At 37.6% G+C, this 24217-nt stretch overlaps 1 protein-coding gene across 3 annotated transcripts in view; it reads right to left on the minus strand.

Annotated features, from left to right (window-relative positions):
- Positions 1 to 222: 222 nt before the first annotated feature.
- The window catches only part of RCSD1 (RCSD domain containing 1), a 39357-nt gene continuing 15362 nt past the window's right edge, over positions 223 to 24217 (minus strand). For 2 of the 3 annotated variants that reach the window (XM_081951682.1, XM_081951681.1), the window contains exons 2-6: positions 13981 to 14085; positions 13729 to 13818; positions 11027 to 11098; positions 2675 to 2872; positions 223 to 1150 (exon numbers count right to left, since the gene is read on the minus strand). In XM_081951682.1, coding sequence (XP_081807808.1) covers positions 581 to 1150; positions 2675 to 2872; positions 11027 to 11098; positions 13729 to 13818; positions 13981 to 14064 — 1014 coding nt within the window. In that variant the 5' untranslated portion in view covers positions 14065 to 14085 and the 3' untranslated portion in view covers positions 223 to 580. Of the gene's footprint in view, positions 1151 to 2674; positions 2873 to 2953; positions 2989 to 3095; positions 3208 to 11026; positions 11099 to 13728; positions 13819 to 13980; positions 14086 to 24217 lie in introns of those variants that run through there. The other variant, XM_081951683.1, reaches the window with a different exon arrangement.

The following is a 24217-nucleotide window of genomic DNA, read 5'->3' on the forward strand; positions in this document are numbered from 1 at the left end:
CCATAACTTACTCCTGTGCTTAATAGCAAACTCAGAAAATCTCAAAAAATATGAAATGTTGTAGAAAATCAGTGTTTTGTTTTGCTTTGTTTTGTTTCTTTGTCACATATACAAATTATTCCACAGCCACTAAGCAAATCAGAAGAAACTGAGTTTTGGTGCTTCTGAGCTGACTGTATAATGGATATGTATGCAGTATAATCATAGCTCACAGGCCAGAAATGGTTTGGAAATGTCAACTTTAATCAGAAAGTGTAATTAATATGGATTATAGTCCTTTCCATTAAAAAAAACACTCAGCAACTATTAAAATTCAATAGACAATCTCCAAAACATGCTTTTGGCCTATCCCCAAGTTTGAAAAACTTAAGGAACTTGGTAAGGCTGCTTTCCATCACAGATGTTCTGATTTGTCTCAACAAAAGCTTACGAATTTCCAGCAGAAAGTAATAATTCAGGTTTCTTTGGTGTCTTCTTTAAAGAAATAGTTTATTTCTTTAGTATTGTAATAGGAACTCTAATAAATTGGCTTTCCATTTATCATTTGCTTAGTAATTATATTAGCACCATATCCTGGAGTTCAGAATAGTTTCATATTTGCAGTAGGTTGTGAAGTCCCAGTATCTTGTATGCTTGATTGATGATGTGAATCTTCACTTTCATTTATTTTTTCCTCCCTCTTTTCTTTATAAGTGTTTTTCATGTTGGAAGCATTACAGTTCTGTGGTTTTCTTTTGGTATCTTCTGCAGTATCAGTATCTGCTTTCTTCTCTTTCTCATTGTTCACAGTCTTACTTGGCCTCTCCTCTGAAAGATTCTTCTGTGTCTTGTTTTCCTGGCTCTCTTTGAATTTTGTTACGTTTTCTGCATCCACTTCTTTCTCTGTTCCACTAGATTGTAGATCTGATGGCAATTTTTCATTAGAAGCTACTTGATTTTGTTTCTTCTGATGGTCTGTACCACCCACAGGGGCAGGTGAGGATTTATTCTTGTCCATAAATACATCCACTTCCTCCTTCTCCTCAGTTTGGGAACCATTTTCCTGAGGTAAAACTGTCCCTCCTAAATCTAGGTCATCTCCATATTCTGACTGTGATTTTCGAAACCTTCTAGATGGAGGTCTCCGCTTTATTGATCCTCGTGTCCTTACCTGAAAGTGGATAAAGCTGTGATTGAAATAAGAACATGACCCAGACCAGACATCATTAAAAACAACCAACAGAACTGCATTCATTCCTGCACTCTTAGTTATTCTTCATAAGATTCAATTTTGGCATTACCATTTCTTTCACACCGAAGAACATAGGATTGTTACTTAGCAAAAAAGTGAAATAGTATTCTATTTTTTCAGTGCCAACTAGCATGTTACAATTACTTTGGCCAATGTGGTTTTTGTGGATAAGAAATATGATCTTCTGGTCACTTTCAATGTGTAGATCACCAACTTTATGATGATGATAAATGTGGCTATTTAAAATCTGCCAGATTTTAAAATTAATTATTTTTAAAACACAAACATCGGGCAGAAGCTCCAGAATTTTCTATATTCATTCACCAAAACAATGGTTTTGGGTGGAAGAGTGGAAACAGTAAATGAACTGAGATATGGTATTACTGATAAAGGGAGAAAAGGATGTGACCCAAAGGCCAATACTTTCCTATATGAAATATATATATATTTCTTTAAGAAATCAATAATTTCAGACCTACTCTCCTTTACTTAAAGCTTATCTTATTTTGTTCCATCCATGCAGTTGATATTGTCATGAATCTAGAGATTTGATTACTTTGGCCAATCTGGAGTTTAAATAGAAAGATCATCTGTAGCATCATTCATCAAAGTAAGCATGCATAAAGGAGCAGATAGATTAAAATCCAATATCAGTTTCAGGTAGTCAAAAGACAAGCCACAGACAAGTCATTTAGAGATGCTTAAGAATAGAGGAATCTATGTAGGACTATCAGGTATGGAAGGCTAGTGAGTGTAGGGAGTCACCAAAAATAAAATTAGATCATCTGAATGGAACCCCAAGGAAAGCTAGATGGTTAGCAATAGGAGCTGGGGAGAAAAGTGAACAAAAGAAGAAAATCTGTTAGTGTTGCAAGTACCGGTATATATTGATTCATGTAATGATAGCAAGTTAAAGGAAGTGGTACATTTAAAGAAATTTCAGTCTCACAATCATATGTACATTAAGCTAAATGGGAAATCCACATATTCAAATCTGAGGAACGTTGTTCTATATGGCTATAATTTGCCTAACAATAAAAAAAATGATATTCTAACATTTCCTTCTCTTAAAAAGGTTCTTAGGACAGAATTCAGGAAGCTTCTTTATACTGGGAACATCACATGTACTTCAAGAGACCTTTTAAAAAAACTATGCAATGTACTTATCACAGTGCTGTTATAAAATTCAACAAATAAAATTAATATTCCAGTCAAATGACCTTGACATTTTTCTTTAAAAATAATTACTCAATTACTTCAATTGATGAAAATTCTTTGTGGTCTTTTTGAAAACTGCTACAGCTGTTTATTGACTCATTTTATTTCATATTCATGTTTTTAGCGTAGGGTACAACAGTTTGAGAGACCTCCTTACCCCCTGACTTCTTCCTTTCCTTTTCATCTTTGAATTATCAATATTATGGTGACCAGCCTATATCTTACCTTATTATAAAACTGAAGATGAGTGCCTTCTGGTGGTTGTTCAAAACTAACTGGAAATTCATCAGGAATACTTGAATAAGTCTTTGGGCTGACAGGGGTGACAGGTGGACTGTTAAAAGGAGACACCATTGCCTTTAGTCCAGGGCTTTTAGGAGAAACTCCTGGCAGCATAGAAGTTGGAGCAAGTGCCAAATTGGCCTGTAAAGAAAACGAGTGAATCATAAATAAGTACTTTCATTTTCTTCCCAATATTTGAAATTTTGCCTTAATATTACTCACTTTATCTATTGCTGAAGTCAGTTTATGGAGCACACCTAATATTAGTGAAACAGAGAGAGAGATTCCTAAATGCTTAATAAGGCTATCTGCCAAGGAATGACATATTGTACTGTATATCTTTTTTCTGGAATAATTGCAGTACCTTTGCCAGCATCTATTAAGAAGTAAACAGCATTCAGGGGTGAACATGGAGCTTCAGAACTGCTATCAACTTTATTTTGTGGGGAGGGGTTAATCATGTTCACCTCCTGAATAAAATAAAATAAAATATTTAAAAAATGAGCCAACAATGTTTAAGCAATGGCTCGGTAGAAAATATAAAATAGTATCTGTTAAGTCTATCCCTGTTAGGAGACTAGAGTTCAGCAGCGGAATGTAGTAACGAATAAGCCGTTGAATAGTCACTCACAGCCACCAAATGTAAAACAAAGAATAGCTTTACTTGGGTAACAAAAATAGGATAAATAGTCTCCAAACAGACTATAAGCAGTCTTGAAGTATATACAGTCTATTTACACCTTGTTGAAGTTACAGTTGCTCAACTCACAATTCACCATGTAGACAGGCAACTTAGTTACAGACTAGCCACCATCCAATACACGGTCTTCTCTCCAATGCAAAGCTCATACAGTAACAGTCAGGAACAATCAGGAACATCAGTAGCCAGAGGGGGAGGAGGAGAGCTGTAATAGTTCCTTCCTCCATATATGGCTGCTTAAAGCAATTAGCATCCAATTACATCTCTCTAGCATTTAAAGTAACACATTTGTTACAATCATGGCTTATATACATTGCCAAGCCAAGACTAGGGTTACATCCCTAACAGTATCCAGCTCTGTGGGAGAAAAAAATAGGAAAGGGGGAAATATGAGAAAAAAGATGTAGTCTATGGAGTTGAGGTATTATTATTGATCTGTTCATCTCTGAACTGCCAAGGAATTATTACAGACCCTCTATAGTTCCCTATTAAATGAATAGTTCCCTATTAAAGGGCATAATTGGAGGTGGAGATGTGCTTAGGGCAGTGGTGGATTCCTACCTGTTCGGACCGATTAGGCCAAACCGGTAGTGGTTTGGCCGCCTGTGTCACTGGAATTGGCAACAACCCAGGCCTGACCCCCCCCCCAAACTGGTTCTCCAGGTGGCACCATAGGCGCCACCATCTTGTTTTTCAGTTCCCTGCATGCACAGAACAATTTTAATTGTACTGCGCATGTGCGCATAGCGCGCATCAAGCACACACATGCATAGCACGCAAACGAGCGAACCGGCAGTAGTGCCTGCCAGAACCCACCCCTGGCTCAAGGGTGCCATCAGATGTTCAATTATGGAAGAACAACCCTCTCTCCTAATAAATAAAATGACATACACAAAAACCAAAGAAGACATAAACCAAGATTCTGAGCAGATGTTCTATTAACAGTCAAGAATACTGGATATAAGACTATTCAAAATGTTCTGAGAAGCTTCCAAAAGCACATTTACATAGCACCTATATCAGTGGTGAGATTCAATTTTTTTTACTACTAGTTCTGTGGGTGTGGCTTGGTGGGCGTGGCATGGTTTGGTGGGTGTGGCTTAGGCATGGCAGGGGAAGGATATTGTAAAATCTCCATTCCCTCCCCACTCCAGGGGAAGGTTTCTGCAAAATCCCCATTTTTTCCCGATCAGCCGGGACTCAGCTGGGAGGCAGAGAATAGATGGGGGCAGGGCCAGTCAGAGGTGGTATTTACCAGTTCTTTGAACTACTCAAAATTTCTGCTACCGGTTCTCCAGAACTGGTTAGAACCTGCTGAATGCCATCTCTGACCTATATTGTCCCATATCCAAACAACAGAGACTAGCTTTCAAAGCAGCTGTGTGAGCCTTACAAAAAAGGAAGCTGTTTTGCAATGTCCTCTTTTGAATGCAGGCCTAAGTGGAATGTAGAGTTGGGGCAGCAGTTGAGGATGAGAGATATAATTGATCAAAGAGGTCTGGAAGGGAAAGAGCCCCTTCTCAGCAATAGTTCACATGACATAGCAATCTGATGTAACATTGTGATGGATTCCTCGTTTATGGATATTGACCAAATGCAGTTGTGAGTTAAAAACTATAATAGCCATACAAGAGGACAGTAATCCTCCTTCATCCTCAAATTAATAGCAAATTATGATGGGAGAAGCCTCAGCATTTTTGGAACAGAGATGGGAAGCACTTGTACATGGGCTGCATTACCAAGAAACCTCCTGGAATTTAGGAGATAAAGAGGCCAGAGAAATGGAGGAGCATGATGCAATTCCATAAAAATAAATTGCAATTCCATAATGATAAATTGCAATTCCCTAATCTTTGTCCCTGTTCATATTGTTGGAAAAACAGCAACAGCCAAACCTCAGGAAACCTGAGGAAGAAGACAATATTGTCTGTCCATAAAGGAAGAATTCCCACTTCTGTCCTGAAGAACAGGAAGTAGTGGGGGTGGTGATTGGAGTCTCCTTGCTGAGAAGACACAATATGTTGGCTGAATAATGCACTCAGAAAAATATGCTGCCTTCCTAGGGCACACATTTAGAATGTGATGAAAAGCTTTCAAAGACTGGACACCTGTTGACACATTCCTTTTTGTTGATTCACAAGGGAACAAATTACACAGTTAAACAGGCAATGGTGGAGCAGCAAAGGATTATGAAGTGTTGGATAGGAAAGTGAAAGAGATGGTATTTTTTCACTCCTTCCTGTTGAAGGATATGACTTGGGAAGACGGAAGAATACTGAAATGAACTACTAACAACGCAGATGGTCCAATAGGAACTATTTGGATTACAAGATAATGGGTTGTATTTCCAAAACAAACAATTTCTGCAAAAGGTAGGCCGCATCTCACAAAAAATGAGAAAATTGTTTTTAGAGGATGTCATGCAAAGCAGATTCAGAGGGCTTTAAACTGAGTCCTTTGGAGGAAGGAGACGAAAACTCTAAAAATAGTGCAACTCCAAGTCCTGGAAATTCAACTGGGAGGAGTATGTGAGATACAGAGGCATCCGATATATTAGGTCTGGATAGATAAACTAAGCGAATACATGTGTTTCTACACAATTGCAGAGAGTATGGAGAACAATCATGGTTGTGTTAATCATGTGCTAATCAATTAATCATGTTGTGTTAAATTTATCTTGGCTGCTGTACATAATAAATATTTTATCTTTCTTTTAATTGTTAGTCAACCGGAGTCATGCATTTGAAATAGGCAGTTTATGAGAAGGAAGGAAGGAAGGAAGGAAGGAAGGAAGGAAGGAAGGAAGGAAGGAAGGAAGGAAGGAAGGATGGATGACGATGGATGGATTCTGGCAAGATAGAATGCATGAGTGAAATACAAAGATTAACAAATATAATGTTATTTACTATAATATGCCAGATGAAGAATTGGCATTATATGTGAAGAAAGTAGACACATGTATTAAGATCCCAGAGTTTGAATATGAATGTTTAATTGAGAGCATAGGTAAGAATACAAAAATAAAAGAGGGAGGGGGAGAGGAAAAGCTTTTACTATAGGATTATTGTAACCAGCAGGGCCAGGCAAGAGATCTGGACAATGCAGATTTAAGAACATTTGGGCTTCAACTATGAAGACATCTGTTAGAAAACCAACTCAGCCAAGACTATACAGTGCCCAAAAACCATTTGTTGTCTTCCTGATTTTGTTTCTTGTCTTTCATGTGTTTCTTAAAGGAGAAACAGGAGAGTTGGCTCTTCTTATTCTAATAAATAAAAAAAACTACTGGCTGAAGAGGTAAAAGCAGTGGGAACATAGCATATTTCCTCCGCTTTAAGATACTACAAATAGAGAAATTGGGGCAGAATTGTACATACATATCAGATTTTAGAATATTCAGTTTTAATAAACTTTCCCAAGTGCTTAATAGGATTCAAACAGACAAAAATTGTCAAGTCTAAGGGAATACAGGAAATTTGATTGAGTGATATGTAACATTAAATCATTGTTGAGTCTTAGCAACTTTAAGAGAGTTAGAAATTTCTTAAAAAATAAGATATTGGATGTACAGTTACCACCATTCTAAAGTGAGAAAAAATATGAGATAGTTTATGAAATAATAGTGAATGCATAGTAAATTTTTGATGAAGCTGAGAATTAAAAGGGATATGTTTATAAAATGGCAATTGAGACATGAGAGCTAAACAGGCATACCAGTAAAGAAAGTCAGAGAGGAACTTAGGTTTGCAAGGGATGCTAAAAGATTAGTTTGCCAAGAAGGAGGGGAAGGGGAAAGGCTACTGCTTGGTGAAATAGAATAGTAGCAAACTTTGGAAAGAGGCAGAACTTGACATTTCTGACTTTACTTCAATGTTACAATTACATGTTACAATCTTCAAAGGAGAACTATGTTTAAACCCGGCACACGAAATGGCTTGTAGTAAGTTTAAAAAAATACCCACCTAACTATAATAAATGAGTTTAACTCTACAGGACCCATACTTATTACATCTAAGAGTCTTGAAGAATCTTGTAGGAATTATTTTGGAGCTTCATCTCTAAATTCTTGGCAATTTGGAGGACAGAGTGTCAGAGGACTTGAGAAAGATGAACATATTTTATATCTTCACAGGAGAGTCATAAAGGCCCAGGCAAACCTCTGAAACACGTTATCAAACAGTTGGCTTGTGAGCATTTAGCGAATAATGCCAAGATGTGTTTATCAAGGACAAGTCATGCAAAACCATGATTTTTTAAAATAGAATGACGTCGCTGGTTGTTCACAGATTAACTCTGAGTTCAGCAAGGCATTTAATAAGTCTCTCATGAGTTTCTAGGAGAGAAGGTATTAAAAAATGAAATTGACTAGACCAGGGCTGTCAAACTCCCGGCCTGCAGGCCAGATGTGTTATGCGCTTGCCATGCCCATGCTCAGTTTAGCGAAGGGGGGTGGGGAAGTCCCAATATGTCACGTGATGCCACCATGGCAACGTGAGTTTGACATCCCTGGGCTAGACTATCATTAGATGATAGAACTAATTGAATGATCACAGTCAACAAGAACATCAATATCTTAATGTCAAGCTGGAAGAAATATCTGGGCTCTGTGGTATTTAGCATATTTATAAATAATTTAAATGATGGTTTAAAGAATAGGATTATCGAATTTGCAAATGTCACACATGGCAGGGTAAGCGGGACAATATCATGATTCAGGAAGAACCTGATAAGCAAAAAACAATGGCAAAATCTAGCAAGATTAATTTCAACGAAATAAATATTTTTTTTCCAGCATATAAATTCATAGATGTGAAATTTAGTATGGGGAGACCATATTGGCAATGGCACATGTAAAAAGGGATCTTAGTATTTTGGGGAAACACAAGGTAAACGTGAGCCAAGAATGTGATACAATTCCCGCAAAAGCAAGAGCAATTTTAGTTAATATAAACAGACGTATAATGTCATGTTCAAGAGAAATTAGAAGACAAGGCAGAATAGTTCAGAATTCTTCAGAAGACAGGACAATAAACAATGGGCTGAAATTACAGAGGAAATAAACTTCAATTGGACATCAGGAAGCATATCCTATTGTTAACTGCTATTCAACAATGAAATCATAATGTGTTGAGGAGTCCATTACTGGGTGTGTTTAAAGAGAGGCTGGATGACCATTTATTATAGATGCTATAATGGGGAATTCTGCAGCGGGCAGGAGATTGGTCTCCAAGGTCTCTTCAAAGCTTTCCATAATTTTATGAAGATAGACCATTTAGGAATATGGATTCTCAGTGAATACCGAGCACTGGTTTTTGGATAGGAAAACTTGAAATGGGAAAAAAAGAAATCAAATTTGGTACTTTGGAAGATATGGCTGTGAAAATAAATGTTTTATTATTTATTGCACATGGTAATGCTTTATTGATGCTCCCCATGAATTTGTCCTCATTCACATTCCAAATCAGAGTGAATTTTTGCATCCTATTAAGTTAGAAATACATTTCAATATCCAGAGGTAGGTTGCTAATTTTTTTATTACCGGTTCGGGCACGCTTGCACGGGCAGAAGTGTCCGGGCGGGTGGAGGGAGCCTCCGGCTGCCACTACTACCAGTTTCCCTGATCTGGGCCAAACCGGCAGCAACCCACCTCTGTCAATATCTTGTTAATTTTTTCATATATGATTTCTAGGATGGCCTATTAGCAGGCAGTATTTTAGAAAACATGGCTGTTGTAATATAATCACAAGAGGGAGCTCTTGTGCTTAAGATATCTGTTTCACCAACTGATGTATCTAATGGTGACTATGTCAACAAATAATTTGGGGAAGAGCAGCGGTGGAAATAGCTGCCTTTCCAAAACAGCTGAATGTAGACACTATTTTTGTATGTTGGCTGAAGCCTTATAGATTTTCTAGTATCTCAGCCAAGAAAATATATCAACAGTGGCTTGGTATCAAAGAAAGGGTGAAGATGGCCATAATATCAACAGTTTTAATTCTTTATATTCAAGATTATCTTAAATTCTCTATTTCCAGTATTGTGAGACAGTCCAGTGGTGGGTTGCAGGCGGTACGCCCTGGCACAGGCATACTGGTGCCTGCCCAGAGCACTGGGTACTGTTCTGGTATGGTGCTCTGGAGGGCCCACCTGCCCGCCTGTTGTCCTTTCGTGTATTTGAACTCTTTGGCACTTCTGCACATGCGCATGGCACATACAGTGACTGCGTGACGTTCCGCCAAGCAGCTGGAGCATCACGGAGGCGGCGCTGGAAGGTAGAACGCATGTGCATGCTGTGTGCATGTGTGCACGCGCTGCGCACGTTCATATGGTGGACGCTGGGCCCCATTGTACCGTACTGGTTGCAACAGGATCTGGAACCCACCACTAAGACAGTCCTAATATAAATTATGACAGAATAACATAACAATGTTGGAAGGGACTTTGGAAGTCATGTACTCCAGCGCCCTGCTCAAGCAGGAGACTATACTAAGTCTGACAAATGGCTTTCTAGTCATTTCTTAATAGCATCCAATGATGGGGCACCCACAACTTCCAAAGGTAATTTGTTCCACTGGTTGATTGTCCTCACTGTTAGGAATTTTCTCCTTAGTTAACTTCTGTCCTTGATTCGTTTCCATCCAATAATTGTTTCCAATTCCAACCAATCCAATTATTGGAAGGAAACTTGATTAGCTTCTCTCGGCATACAGCTGAACAAATGCAGAGAGAATATGCAATCTTTTCTCACTTGTCCACTAACTTGGAGCTAGTCTGTCTCACCATGTTGGATAGGGGCATTTGTACTGCATAGAATTTCAATATATTACCGTACTTCTATTTTTACTGGCATCCTTTAAAAATCAATTTGAAGTTGAACTACATTTTTCCTTTTTACTTTTCCAGCTGATGATTTCATGTTGAATTTAACCATAAAACTCATCAATTCTCTTCCTGCCTCAATGGTTGGAGTTAAATCCGAATAACCATTTTATTAAAGAGCTGTCCATGAAGTCTAATTGATATTATTCTGTATTTGACTACATTGTATACAAACACTGTCTTTCTGGGATTTTTTTTGTTCTGAGTAGTAGTCAGCATTATGATATTCTGAAATTTTGTTTTTGGATACTCTATCTAATTTCTTTTTTAACTTTTGTAATATGTTTTTTTTTAATGTTGTACGCCGCCCTGAGTCCTTTGGGAGAAGGGTGGCATATAAATCCAATAAACAAACAAACAAATTTCACTCAATTTTATTTATTTATTTATTTATTTGCACTTCTAGACCGCCCCCTCTCCCAAAAGGGACTCGGGGCGGTGGAGCATTCCATTTGTGGTTTGCGTAATTTGTCACCTAACTCTTAATGTTTTTTAAGACAAAAAGACTCCGTTTTTTTGTCAATGTGTAGTCCATGTATTTCATTTTCATTGTGTTGAGCTCTGTTCATACTTCTTACATTCCATATTGTCACAATCGTTCTGTCTTTTCAAAAAAGAAATTCCTGCATGACATCAGCAATTAGAGTTTCCAAATGTTTTAACTATTAATGTTTTAAAAACATTAGGAGAGGAGCAGTGATGCAATCAGATCTTACCTGCATTTTTTCAATGAGAGGAGAACTTTTGGGCTTTATCCTTATAGGACGAGGAGCATTTGGGGATGGTTTCTGTAAAAAGAGAAATAAGAAACAGAGTTGGTTGAAAGAGCCACCTTTATTACTTGCCAAAAATCTTTGTTGTTCAATTGATTCATTTCTAATTATTACTTTTTTTTTATCCTTAAGTATAAAAAGTCTCTAGGAAATTATTATTATCAATACAAGTGCCCTTGAGGAACCCTCCTTGGAAAGGACTATATTCCACAAAAGAAAGATGTGCATATGTTAGATATAAATATAATAATAATAAATGACACAATAGATGGTATTAGGATTGTAGGGTTTTATCAGGACCAGTACTGTCATATTCGTGCTAGATATCTGACCTCACAATGAATATACATTAAAGGGATAACTAACTTAAAAGGATGGGAATTCCTATTGCCATCATTGCTAGGCTACCCTTCTCCAATTTTTATTGACTTCTTATATGGGATGAAATGAGGTATTGGGAGAGGTTGATGGTGAATCCCCTTTTGGATGGAGGATTTTTTAATGTCTGTCTTTAGGCCTCTTATGCATTCTTGTTCTTTTATTCATTGTCCTGACTTTTTAATTATAAACCTTTGAGTTTGTGGTTGAAATTGATAAAATAAATAAATGGTAATGCAGAGCTTATTACCTGACTATAACTTCTAAGACAACATATGAATGTTATTAGCGCTGCCACCGTGGACAGGTGTGATGTTATTCAGATGGCAGGGTCACTGAATAGAAATATACTACTTAAATCACAACAACCTTCTGCAATTATAGCATTTTTCAGATGTCTAGATTACAACTCCTATGTTTCTCAGCATTTTCCATGGGAGACTTATGGATTCTGGAAACTGACATCCACACATTTGGAGAGTACCTAGATTAGTTGTGAGCTATTACTAACACTGCTGCCATTGATATACCTATCATTTAATACAATGTAATGGGGTTACTGAAGTAATCTAGTAGAAACTAGATTAATCTCCCAGTAGAATTAATGGAAAGTAGACACAAAGAAAGGGCTAAACAAGGAGTCACCAAGGTGTGATATAATTTGAGATTATTTGAAATGGAGAAATGTTGTAAGGTATATTTTATAGGTTTGTATATAAAAAATGAAATTAAAGAGGGCACTATAATTGTTGCTATCTAAAAGAAAATGAATGGAAAGCAAGTAAGAGATGCACTGAAGTACAATCCCATAGAGTTGGCCTCCTCAGGGTGCCGTCGGCCAAGCAGTGTCGGCTGGTGACCCCCAGGGGGAAAGCCTTCTCTGTGGGAGCGCCTTCCCTCTGGAATGAGCTGCCCCCGGAGCTCCGCATAATCCCTGACCTCCGGTCCTTCTGACGCGCCCTAAAAAGTTGGCTTTTCCAGCAAGCCGGCCTGGCCTGTTAATGTTAATGTTAATTTATTTTAAATGTATTGTTTCTTTTAAAAAAAATCGGTTGGTCTTTTTGGAAATGGGTTTAATCTTTTTTTAACTTTTGTGATGTGTGTTTTTAATGTTGTACGCCGCCCTGAGTCCTTTTGGAGAAGGGCGGCATATAAATCCAAATAAACCTAAACCTAAACCTAAACTGAAATGACAAGATATAAATGATGCACGTGGAAAAATGATAAAACATTTAAGGTTACTATGGCTATGTGACTTTCTAATGTACTGTATGTGTGTAGACTGTATCTGCATATGGCAATTGGAAGTCATGGTAATTAATCACAAAAAGGAAATGTATGAAGACAGAATGCAAAGAATGCAAAACTACATTATTTACCCTGAAACAAAATGGTATAATGAGTATATATTGTATATATGTAATAAGAAGCAGACAGGGGAAACCTGAAGTACTGGGGTTAATTAGAAAAAAGCTCTTGACAAATTTATATCTCTGTAAATATATCTGCCTCTTTCTTGATATACCCCAAGCCACAGGAAACAGGTTGTTTAGAGAGGAATTATGAGAAGAAAAGAGAGAGAATGTGGTATCAGAAAGAGGAAAAACAGGTGACACTGCTTACTTTGTTCGATAGCCGTACCCTTTATTTGCTTCAACTCCTCCTATCATCCACAAATAAATTATCTATTTCATGGATATTCGGTGCTTTTGTCGTGTCCTACTATTAAACATCTTATTCTCATGATTCAATGTTAGTCGTTTTTTAAAAGATATTTATGTACTCATACCTGCTTTGTTTAGGAAGATGTAAGCTATATTTTGGAGATATTTGCTTTTGGATTTTACATCCATGTTGATCTTTAATTAGAAAATGTAAAGTTATCTAAAGAGGTTGATGCTCATTTTAGTAGTAACCATATATACGATCAGTCTCATAATCATATATGGTAAGTGTATAGCAATGCCTGCTTTTGTTTACATGGATTAATCATTTGCTGGAAGCCCAATTCTTCCTGGAACATGATAATCAATAGAGTGGTTTCTTTTAGTAACATGCAGGCATATTTGCAGGCTATCAGGAGGCAAGCAAGAATTCCGTAGTAGCAGAACTTGGTGAAATAGAATCATGCTCCATGATGTAAGGAAATCACTACCATGTACAATTCCAAACACCTCTACAGCAATTGCAGCACCAGTTTTAGAGTTCTTATTAACATGTCTTATAAAAGAAGTACAATTCAATTTCCTTAAAATATTAATACTTACTAGCTCACCATTCTGTCCTAGCTCCATCTTATTTGTGTGGAGGGGAAGAGAACAAGGTGGTTTTCTGCGTGCTGGTTTAGGAGCTGGGACCTGAAAACAGAGGAAAACTTATGAAAAATAAAGAGAAGAGAGATAGATATGAAAAGAACATATGCAATATTGATTCTTTAAGGAATGCTCAAATCTGAATATATACACGGGGGATGTCCCATGAGCAAATTGAGCTTCCCTTTGTAGTTGCATTATCCCTACCTCCTTGCCAGAATTTGATGATTGCTGTTGAAATTTTCCTGCTAGTTGGGCCACAGATGGAGCTGTGGACTTTTCCACCACCATCTTGGTCTCTGACGGTTTGTCCTGAAAGAAACCCAGAAACAAAATGTTTCTCAGTCAACAAATAGAAGGGTAAAAAGTAAGTAAAGCTAAAACTTTTACTGTTCAAACAAAAGCCTTAGTGCTATGTAGCACTTATCTTGAAGACCAAATCATCTCATGTTTTGTTTTACTACTTGAACATTTAAAGAAATAATATATTCAAATAGTTAACTATTTTAGGGAATAATAAATGGTATTAGGAAATTATTTCTAATATCTCGTATGAATGCATCTGTCATGAATATTGGTTTAAATGTTATTTTTTTAACCTGACAACTCTTTGCCCAAATCTACTTACTAGCTTATTCCATTACAGTAAATTTGGTTGGCAAGATAATAGCATTGTTGTTGCTGTTGATATTATTTTAAGAGGAAAAATGAATTTATTTGTAAGTAGGTGCTGGAGAAAGAAACAAAGAAGACACTTTGGACTGCACTTGGACTGGTGAGACGTTTAGTGTGACCCCCCCCTCTGAATGCATGAGCAACCCCCGCACAGGGGAGGAGATTTTTGCCCTTCCCAGGTTCTTTTTGCTCTTCTTAGGCTTCAAGAAAGCCTCCGGAGCCTGGTAAGGATGAAAAACAGGCCCAATGGGCCAACCGAAAGTTCGGCAATGAACTTCCGGTTTGGCAATGAACTTCTGGTTGGCCCGTTGGGACTGTTTTTCGTCCTCTCTAGGCTTCAGAGGCTTTCCTGAAGCTTGGGGGGGATGAAAATGTCCTTCCCTGGACCTCCGGAAGGCCGAAAATCAGCTGGCCAGTGCACACAGTATGCAAGTATGTAAGATATTTTACTGGAGCTTAGGGCTGCCGTGCCGGCAAATATGGCTCTGCGTGCCACCTGTGGCATGCATGCCATAAGTTCGCCATCATAGCTATAGGGCACTGCACACCAGAACAACTAGACACCAGGACAGTTTTTTCCCAAATGTCATCACTCTACTTAACAACTAATTCCCACAACACTGTCAAATAATTCACTAAGACTGTATTACTATTATACTTCTCTTCTTTCCTATTATCTATAGCTTCCCACTTATGACTATAACCATCTTGCTTGTATCTTTCAATTTATATTCTTTTATTTGTTTACTAGTGTGAATTGATAGCTTATTAGTAACATTGACTATCACTAAGTGTTGTATCTTTTTATTCTTGATGAATGTATTTTATTCTGCTTATGTACACTGAGAGCATATGCACCAAAGACAAATTCCTTGTGTGTGTCCAATCACACTTGGCCAATAAAGAATTCTATTCTATTCTATTCTATTCTATTCTAATGTTCCCACAGTGGTGAGATGTATCTAAATTACAGCCAATATTTCTAAACCCGTAGATGTGTAATTTAAAATGTTTTGCAACTCTGTGCAATTTTGTTCTTTCTGGTGATCCATGTCTCTTTTGGAATGATGCTTAAACAGCTAGCTTAAGAGCCATACAGAATAGGTTTAAATTATCATAATTGTACTACAATGTCTAATATTAGCAATGAACAAACAACTGCTCACTCTGCTGTAACAACCAATTAGCATCATACTGTAAGTCCACCCATGCTGATAATCATAGTAATGGTTCTTACATTTAATTTACAACAACAATTACTACTATTACAGAAGAAATGGTTCATCCAGTTGCATTTGTGATTTCAGGTGGGAGATACTCTTAAGAAAGTAACTTGTTCTTATGATAAACAGAATACTCTGCCTTTATTAGAACTAAGTTTTTGGTGATCCTTTAGGGTTACTATCTTTCTAAAATAAGTAAGATATTTTACCAAAAGCGAAGGAATAGAAAAAAGAACAAGTTCTCATTGTTCTCAAATACATGATTTCAGTTTAAAGCAGAAAGTGCTCTAATAATTAAAAGGAAGAAGCAAATAAAGTTGATGGTATATCAAAGAATCAGCCGTGTGCATAAAGAAGGCAGTGAATTATCCGAGCCTTTATTCAGACTGCTTTTTTCTTCACAAGTTGAAGTATGGAGTCAAGCACAGCAGAAATTACTCAGGAAGTGGGTGTGTGAAGCTTGTTTTGGCCTGTTGATTATTTCCATAGAAGGAAATTCCACAATGTCTATTCTGATTGAAAGCATGGGAGCAAGCTAGGCCTCTTGCTCAAGAAACAACACATGCTATGAGATAAGTAAACAAATGGCTGCAGTTCTAGCTACACTAATCTCTTTTTTCCAATGAGCAGCTTTTTTTTTTTTGCAACTTGCTTTATTTCCCCTCTTACCCTGATATGTTATGGCGCTGGGCAGGCTACTAAAATCTGCAGAATTACATTGACCTTACATTTTCTACAAGTCTTCTACTGGTTTCAAAAAATAGCTGTAAATATCTGAAGTTAAGAATGCACAAACTTTCTTTGTGGTTCCCTATAGTTCTTTCTTGAAGAGGTGAAATAAGAAACAGTATGAACAGCATTTACTTTAATTGTAGCAACATAGAGATTCCAACTCTTAAAGCTGATATCTAAGGGTTTATATTTTTTTATTATCTGCAAACTGACAACGTTTAGGTTAAAATCAATCTTGATTCAGTAAATAGAAAGGCAATATGTGTCAGGGATCAATGCAGGGGTGAAATTCAGCAGGTTCTGACAGGTTCTGGAGAACCGGTAGCGGACATTTTGAGTAGTTTGGAGAACCGGCAAATATCACCTCTGACTGGCCCCAGGAGTGGGGAGGGAATGAGGATTCTGCAGTATCCTTCCCCTGCCACGCCCACCAAGCCACACCTACAGAACCGGTAGTAAAAAAGTTTGAATTTCACCACTGGATCAATGCCTTCTTAGAATGACCGAGGGTAGAGATAAGCAAGCCTCTTTTTGCCAAATGACAATTACGGGCTTAATAGGAACATAATCAATCCCTATTCAAGAATATTCTGTAAATTCATTTGCTTGGGATGAATGAAATTCAATATGGCAGCTCTTTTTTAATGACAGTTTTCTTTCAATATTATATTAATATTAGACATGGGATTTTAGGAATTCATATATCAAATTTTCTTTCTAAGAACTGTGTAGGATTATCTGCAATTCTTGCAGGAACGAGATGCAATAACCAAACTGGGAAAATAAAAACTACTATTTTAACATGGGCATAAATTGATAGTGATTTTCTACCTGAAAGAAAAGCACAGAGTTGCGAGAGACCAAATTTGTTCTGGCAAGAAACAAAGCAAATGCAAGACTGCCTTGCACAGCTTCTCTCAAACAATTTACAGGAAACATCTGCGAACTGCAGGAAGTTACAAAGATAAAAACAATTGACCACTTTTCAGTTGAACACCAACAATCTATACCATTTGAATAGTTAACAATATTTCTTGTTGAGAAAAAGGCTTCCATTGAATTTCTTCTCCACTTGCTTGGGTGACCTCTGGCTGACTGGGTAGACTAGCCTTACACTGTGTGAAGAATTCCTGTGACAACTACAAATTCAGAAATAGAACTTGGCCAAATAAATGTCCAGTCGCAGTTGGAATTTTTCTCATGAGGATACATTTGAGTGAAGGCTAAAGCTGAATTAGTTTAGAAGGAGTAATGTGCTTTGGGGCTTCTTGAAAGCTGCATACAACATAAATTTAAATATGTAGAATCATTGATGTTTGGGAGATAATTAATAATAGTAATCAGAATAGAGTTGGAAGGGACCTTGGAGCTATTCTACTCTAGACCCCTGCTCAAGGAGGAGGCCCTATACAATGTCAGACAAGTGGCTGTCCAATCTTTTCTTAAAAACCTCCAGTGATAAAGCAGCACCCACGACTTCTGAAGGCAAGCTGTTCCACTGGTTAATTGTTCCCACTGTTAGAAAGTTTCTAATTCCAGATTGTTTCTCTCCTTGAATAGTTTCCATCCACTGCTTGTTCCCTTGCCTTCTGGTGCTTTGGAAAATAAGTTGATCCTTTCTTGTTTGGCAGCCTCTCAAATATTGGACTACTGCTATCATGTCACTCCTACTCCTTCTTTTCTCTACACTAGCCATACCCAGTTTCTGCAACTGTTCTTCATAGGTTTTACTCCCCAGGCCTTTAATCATCTTAGCTGCTCTTCTCTGCACTTTTTCCAAAGTTATATATTATATAAATATATTTTATATTTTATATATATTTATATATATATAAAGCACACTCATAGAACTAAAATAGTTATGACTAGAAAGAATCACTTATATCTGAGATTTGCCCCTGCTTTCTCCCATGAGTTTTGAACTTGCTAGTTAAGACCCCTGTTATCCTTGGAAATAAATAAATAAATAAATAAATAAATAAATAAATAAATAAATAAATAAATAAATAAATAAATAAATAAATAATAAATAAATAAATAAATAAATAAATAAATAAATAAATAAATAAAGCTTAGTAATAATTCGCCTTAATAAGAATTATTTCTGAGAGGACATGTTTCCAAATAATTATATAGTTTGCTACAACAGAATACTTCTTTAAATCTACCACTGTGCCCCTCCTGGCAAAGAGTTTTTATATAACATAGAGACAACTGTGGTTTATTCGTAAACTATGTAGGTCACTTCAGATGGTTATCCTTTGCCTGTCACTAGAATACTTTTAAACAGACAAAGGCAGTACAGCAAAAACATTCTCACATAATTTAATTCTAGAGCCAATGTAACCTACTAGTGTTAAAAAAAAGTTATGACTCTGTTTGCATGGGATGACTGGAGAAGTGAGCTACTCCACTGGACTCAACATGCTGGCCATTTTTAAATCTTTCCACTTATGATCAACAAGCTATTATTTTCCTATGCGAACCTTGTATTCCCATTTTTAAATGCCAACCCCCACTACACCACCACCCCTCCCCCCACGAGTCTGCAGAAGTGAGATGTAAAAGGAACACAGAGATAGAATATCTACAAACACAATTTTTCCGGGACTATCTTTAAGCAGAAGGGAGTGAAGTCAATCTTCTCTTAAAATTTGCAACCTACGTTGCACAACATGTTTTACCAGAGAGAACTGGTTTAGACCCAAACGGCCACATGTTAATATCCATTTTGACTCATATTTGCAGCTTCTTCAAAACCTACAAATAAAATGTAAAAGTAGAACACAAAACATTGAAGCTTGGGTTCTTTCAGTTCTTAGATAAGTAAGAAGACAATGTTAATGGATGAATAAGAAGGAAAAGAAGGAAAGGCTAGTGCTCCATGGTGAAAAAAGAATCTGCAGCTATGTTGAAGTCAACAGCTTTGTTTCCCGGTAGCCAATGTGAAAGTCAGCATGGTTGCAAAGCTTGATTGGTACCCTGCCAAAAAGGCATAGCACCTGCTGCATAGCACAATAAATATATAGTGTCCTCAGTCAAAGTTCACTGCAATGTTCCAAGAAATAAAAATAAATTTCAGAAGCTGATTTTTCTAAACATTACAAGATTGAAATCTGAAAATAAAATTCAGAAATAATAAATAAGTATCAGATATATTGGTACGTTTATCACATATATTGGTAAGTTTATTAAGTGGCAATTCAATAGCCAGGTAGCATTATTTATGCACAGACATTTAAGATAGCCAAGATCCAAGAGAAATATTTTGAATTACGTAACATCATTACATCATGTTGGGAGAAATGTCCTTCTGGGTTCGGCTCCAAGTGGGGAAAAAGACACTGGAGACATGGAAGCTGCTTGGAAAGATGGTTTTAATGGTGGACAGGACCACATGGCCTGAGCCCTGAACAGCAAAGGTGATCACATGCTTCAATGTTGGTGGAGAAGAGAAGGGAAGAGAAGGACTGAAGAAGGGCTTGCAGGGATTTTTATAATCTGTTCTGCCCCACCTATCTGTTTCCTGTTCCTGTGTAAGAAATGTATTCTGATTGGTTGCCAGACTCACATGGGCCCATGCAGGGGCAACCCTCTAGGCTGTTTTGAATTCAGGTTTGATTGAGTTCAGATGCCATGTGGTCAGTTGAGTAAAGGCTTATTATCCTGCCTTAATCCCATCACAGCTGAAGAGGAGAACTCTTTATTATGTAAAGTGGACTAGCTTGGCCTTCTTAATGGCCCATTGACAAAAGTGGGGATGGGCAGGAAGCTGTAGGAATTTAGTGTTTAAAATGTGTTTCTCCCTTTTTCACATCCAGGAAAATATAATATTCTGCCTTTTCAATATTTCCTAGGATATTTCATTTTTCTGGGAGAGGGCTAGGTGATAACTTCCTACAATCCCTCCTTTTTTTTTCAAAAAAATGTGAGTGGAACGCACATGTTTTTGACAAAAGATAAAATTGGTCAGATCAGGGAAACTTAATTTTTCTGATGGAAAAGCATTGAAAGAGACAGCAGAAGGATCCCTTCAGTGGCTCCCAGAGAGCTTTCAACCATGAAGGTCTTAGCAACCAGGGCACAATTTCTGGAAAGAAATTTACAATATCCAATTTACCATGCCAATTATTTTCAGGTGTTTGATATCACTTTCTGTGAGCTTCCAGACTACAAGCAAGCAGAAGTCCCAAAAAAACTTCACAGCCATTGAAGGATTCTTCCTTTTAAAGAAGTACAGGCTGCCCATTTCCAAGGGATTTCTTTAACTTGCCCTGGCTCCTATTTTAGTGAGGCCAAATTGAGTTTAGCTAGTGTGCAATACAAGCTATTTAGTATTTTTTTTTAAAGTTACACACAATGAGCCCAGGGACTCCTATCAGAGACCACCAGTGCAACATGTCCTGCTTTACTGGGCAACTGGGCAGCATCACTTATTTTTGAGTCACAGGGTTTGAGTTTTGAAGATCCTTTTTGCTACTCTTCAAGTGGGGGAATTGCCTGAGGGGAACTGACCCTCCCCCATGGGATTAAAAGGGAGATATCACTGCTTAGGCTTTTTTTTTTCCCAGGGAAAAAAATCAACCTAAGAAAAGCTTTGTGGAGGAGATAGTTTCTGAATGGAGCCTCTCTCTCTCCCTCTCTCTTTGTGTGTGTGTGTGTGTGTGTGTGTGTGTGTAGCTGCTTCTACAATACAGAAAATACAGACATTTTGGACAAAATTTCCCTCCCACCAGCCAGAAATCTAAGGTGTTCGGAACTTGCTGTGCTAGCCATTCTCAAATACAATTCTTACATGAATACATTAAACTGATTACAATATAAATGAGACAGGAAAGAAGACCTTACAATTTCTGTGAAGGAGGCAAAGAAACAAAACTTTTTTCAAACAATTTTCACCCTCCCCCGTAGTTTTACAGCTATCTTCTGGGAATTGAACAGTCTTTTGGTCTTTACTTCATCTCAGAGTCCTTTTTCATGTCTGCTGGATGGTACTAGGCTTGGCTTGCTGGTAAGAGTGGTCAGTCAGTCTTGGCAGTCTGTCCCAGGCTTGGCTAAGTTTTTTTTCTCATGTCAGGTTTTATCAGGAGGCAATCACCAGCAGCAAATTGGAGAGTTATGGTTTGAGCTAGCAGTCCTTTGTTTCTGAGGTAAAAAAAAGAGGAGAGGCCAAGAATACAGTTCTTTACAGACATATCTTTAGTCTTATGTGCAAGTGTGGAAATCCAAACATTATTTCAGGAGGCAGACAATGTAAATTTCATGGAACATGACATTCCCACTGCCTGTATGATTGAAACACCTTTGCAGTAGGATGAGTAAATTTCCAAGAGGGACAACAACTTGTGTTGCAAACAAACAAACAAATAAAATGTCATAGGGTAGAGCACCTTGACTCATAAGCGTTTAAAAAAAATGCACTCAGGTGTAAAAGAGGGAGGGAAGAAAAACAGCTTTAAAAAAATTGCAATTAAAAAAAGGTACTTTGAGTCAACACTCCAAAATGTCAAATTTCATTCAGATGGAAGCAAATTCTCATTAAGTATGTTAAAACATTTACAAATGTAAGCAAAATATCTCAAAATCATTCCTTTTTATAGGTTTAATTAAGCATTTTAAACCTCAAAAATTTCCAGAAGAAAAAAAAAAATCAAAATTGTATTCAGAGCAAAGAAATGTAACTGCATAATTTTATATGCAGATAAAAGATCACAATAGTGAAAGGTAAGCGGGAGCAGATCACCCATTTACTCCAAATTTCTCAGAAGAGGGGGGGGGAAGTGGTTAAAGTGAGGAGAAAAAATTTCAGCCTTTAATGACCCAAAAGGAAGGAGGGAAAGAAGGGAATGCCCAGAGGCATTCACAGGTATCACTGGGGCGTTTCATACACACACTCATGGTAAAAATGAGCAGACACTCATTCTCCCCGCCTTTCATACTTCCCTCCAAAGAATGACCCAGAAGGAAGATTGGGGGGGGGGGAATTCACACAGGCAATCACGTGGTTCTCTGGATCCCTTCACTTATCACTCCTTGGGGCATGGGGGACACATACTCATATTCATACTGCAATCAGACCTTCATGCTTGCTCATGCCAAACAATCATAGGTATTTCAAGAAGCTTTTTTTTTTTTTTTTTACAAGCCACCAAGCTTCATTTTCTTTTATTAGAGGATCTCACCCTCCCTTCAGGTTTGGAAATGATAACACACATGCATACACACACATACCATTAAACAACCTTGTAACTGACTGCTTCTTTATATGAAAGGGAATCAAACTACATTCATACCAACTTTACCATCAACATACTCACATTTGCACTGCAATCATTAATTTCACATACAAAAATCCCATTTCATTCTTTCTTCATGCAAGGCAGTTATTACAATTACTTCAGGGAGCTGTACATAAGCCAATGAGCTCCATTTTCTATTATTAAAGGATCTCAACTTCCCTCCAGGTCTGGAAATGATCACACGCACACACACATACATGCACAAATACCATTAAACACTTTCAGGCCTGGGGGAGGTCCTGTCCCTTTAAATCTTCAATTTTCTTTCAGACAGACAGATGGCTATCTTTCCTTGGGGAACGCGTGGCTTGTTCTCCAAGCATGTGAAAACTCAGAGAGCAGTGTATAGATGCACACCTAAGAATTTCTTAACAGACATTACATCAAATTAATCAAATCCAATTACCTAGGTCTTCCATTCAGACAGGTTTTACCTTATTACCTGCTAAATTTCTTATTTTTGCTTGAAGTTACCACCGTTGTTCTATCTCCTTAAGCACTAGATAGTTAATGCCTGTCTCTGCCCTGGTGTGTTCGTTTCTAATTTGGACCTGCCAGCTGTGCTGGCTAATTTTTAAAGATCCAAATTCTATCTTGATATCCCAGCACGCGCTGGCATTTTTAAATATCAAGATGTATAGAAACAATGTACAGAGATGTTTGTCCACACATTGTTTGCATTCAGCCAGGGTTCTAGGTTGGCGCTCCCAGCAGACGCTGGCATATTTTAAAAGATCCAAACCCTATCTTGATCTCCCAGCAATTTCTGGCATAGTTTTAAAGATCAAGATGTATGGAGACTTTCATTAACACATCGTTTGCATCTGGGTGAAGCCCTTGATTCATCTGATGGTGGCCAGAAAATCAGCAAATTTGTTGACAAAATCTAAATCAAAACTGCCTTCTGGAGGCCAGGTTTTTACTTTAGGACTAATAGAGTAGGTTGGTCAGAAAAATGTGCAGAGGGTTTTTACTCAGGTTGAAGGCAAACCTTTAGTAGGAATTTCCTTCATTTCATACATGCACACACAAGGCAACACTCTCCTCCTCCCCCCCAAAGGGAAAAAAAATCTATACTCACCTGAAGAGTACAATCTTCTAGGGCTGAAAGACATGAGAACAAGGTTCCCTCCCCCACAGAAAAGGCATTGTTGGAGGATTAGAGGTAAGGGAGGGGCGGGGGGGGTAGATAGCTTGCAGGCAGAGTTTGAAAAATAAAAGCATCAGTTACTCAGCAGATAAACAGATATTATGGGGATATCACAGATGAGAAATGGGGTATGGATTCACATGCTCCAGGAAAGAAATGAACAGGTAAAATCATTTAGTCACACAATAAATGCAAGGATGAAACTTTTCTTGCAAACATTTCCTGGGTTGTTACTTTAAGGTATAGGCAAGGAAGGAAGGAAAAAAATATATATCTTTACTCTGTTTCTGCTGGCCAAAACAGACACAAAGTGAAGACCCTTCCCAGTTTCAGTTAGTTTTCTAGGCCCAACAAACTGAGCGAAG

The sequence above is a fragment of the Natrix helvetica genome (genome assembly GCF_964273705.1).
Source record: "Natrix helvetica genome assembly, chromosome: 4".
Classification (NCBI taxonomy): Eukaryota; Metazoa; Chordata; class Lepidosauria; order Squamata; family Natricidae; genus Natrix; species Natrix helvetica.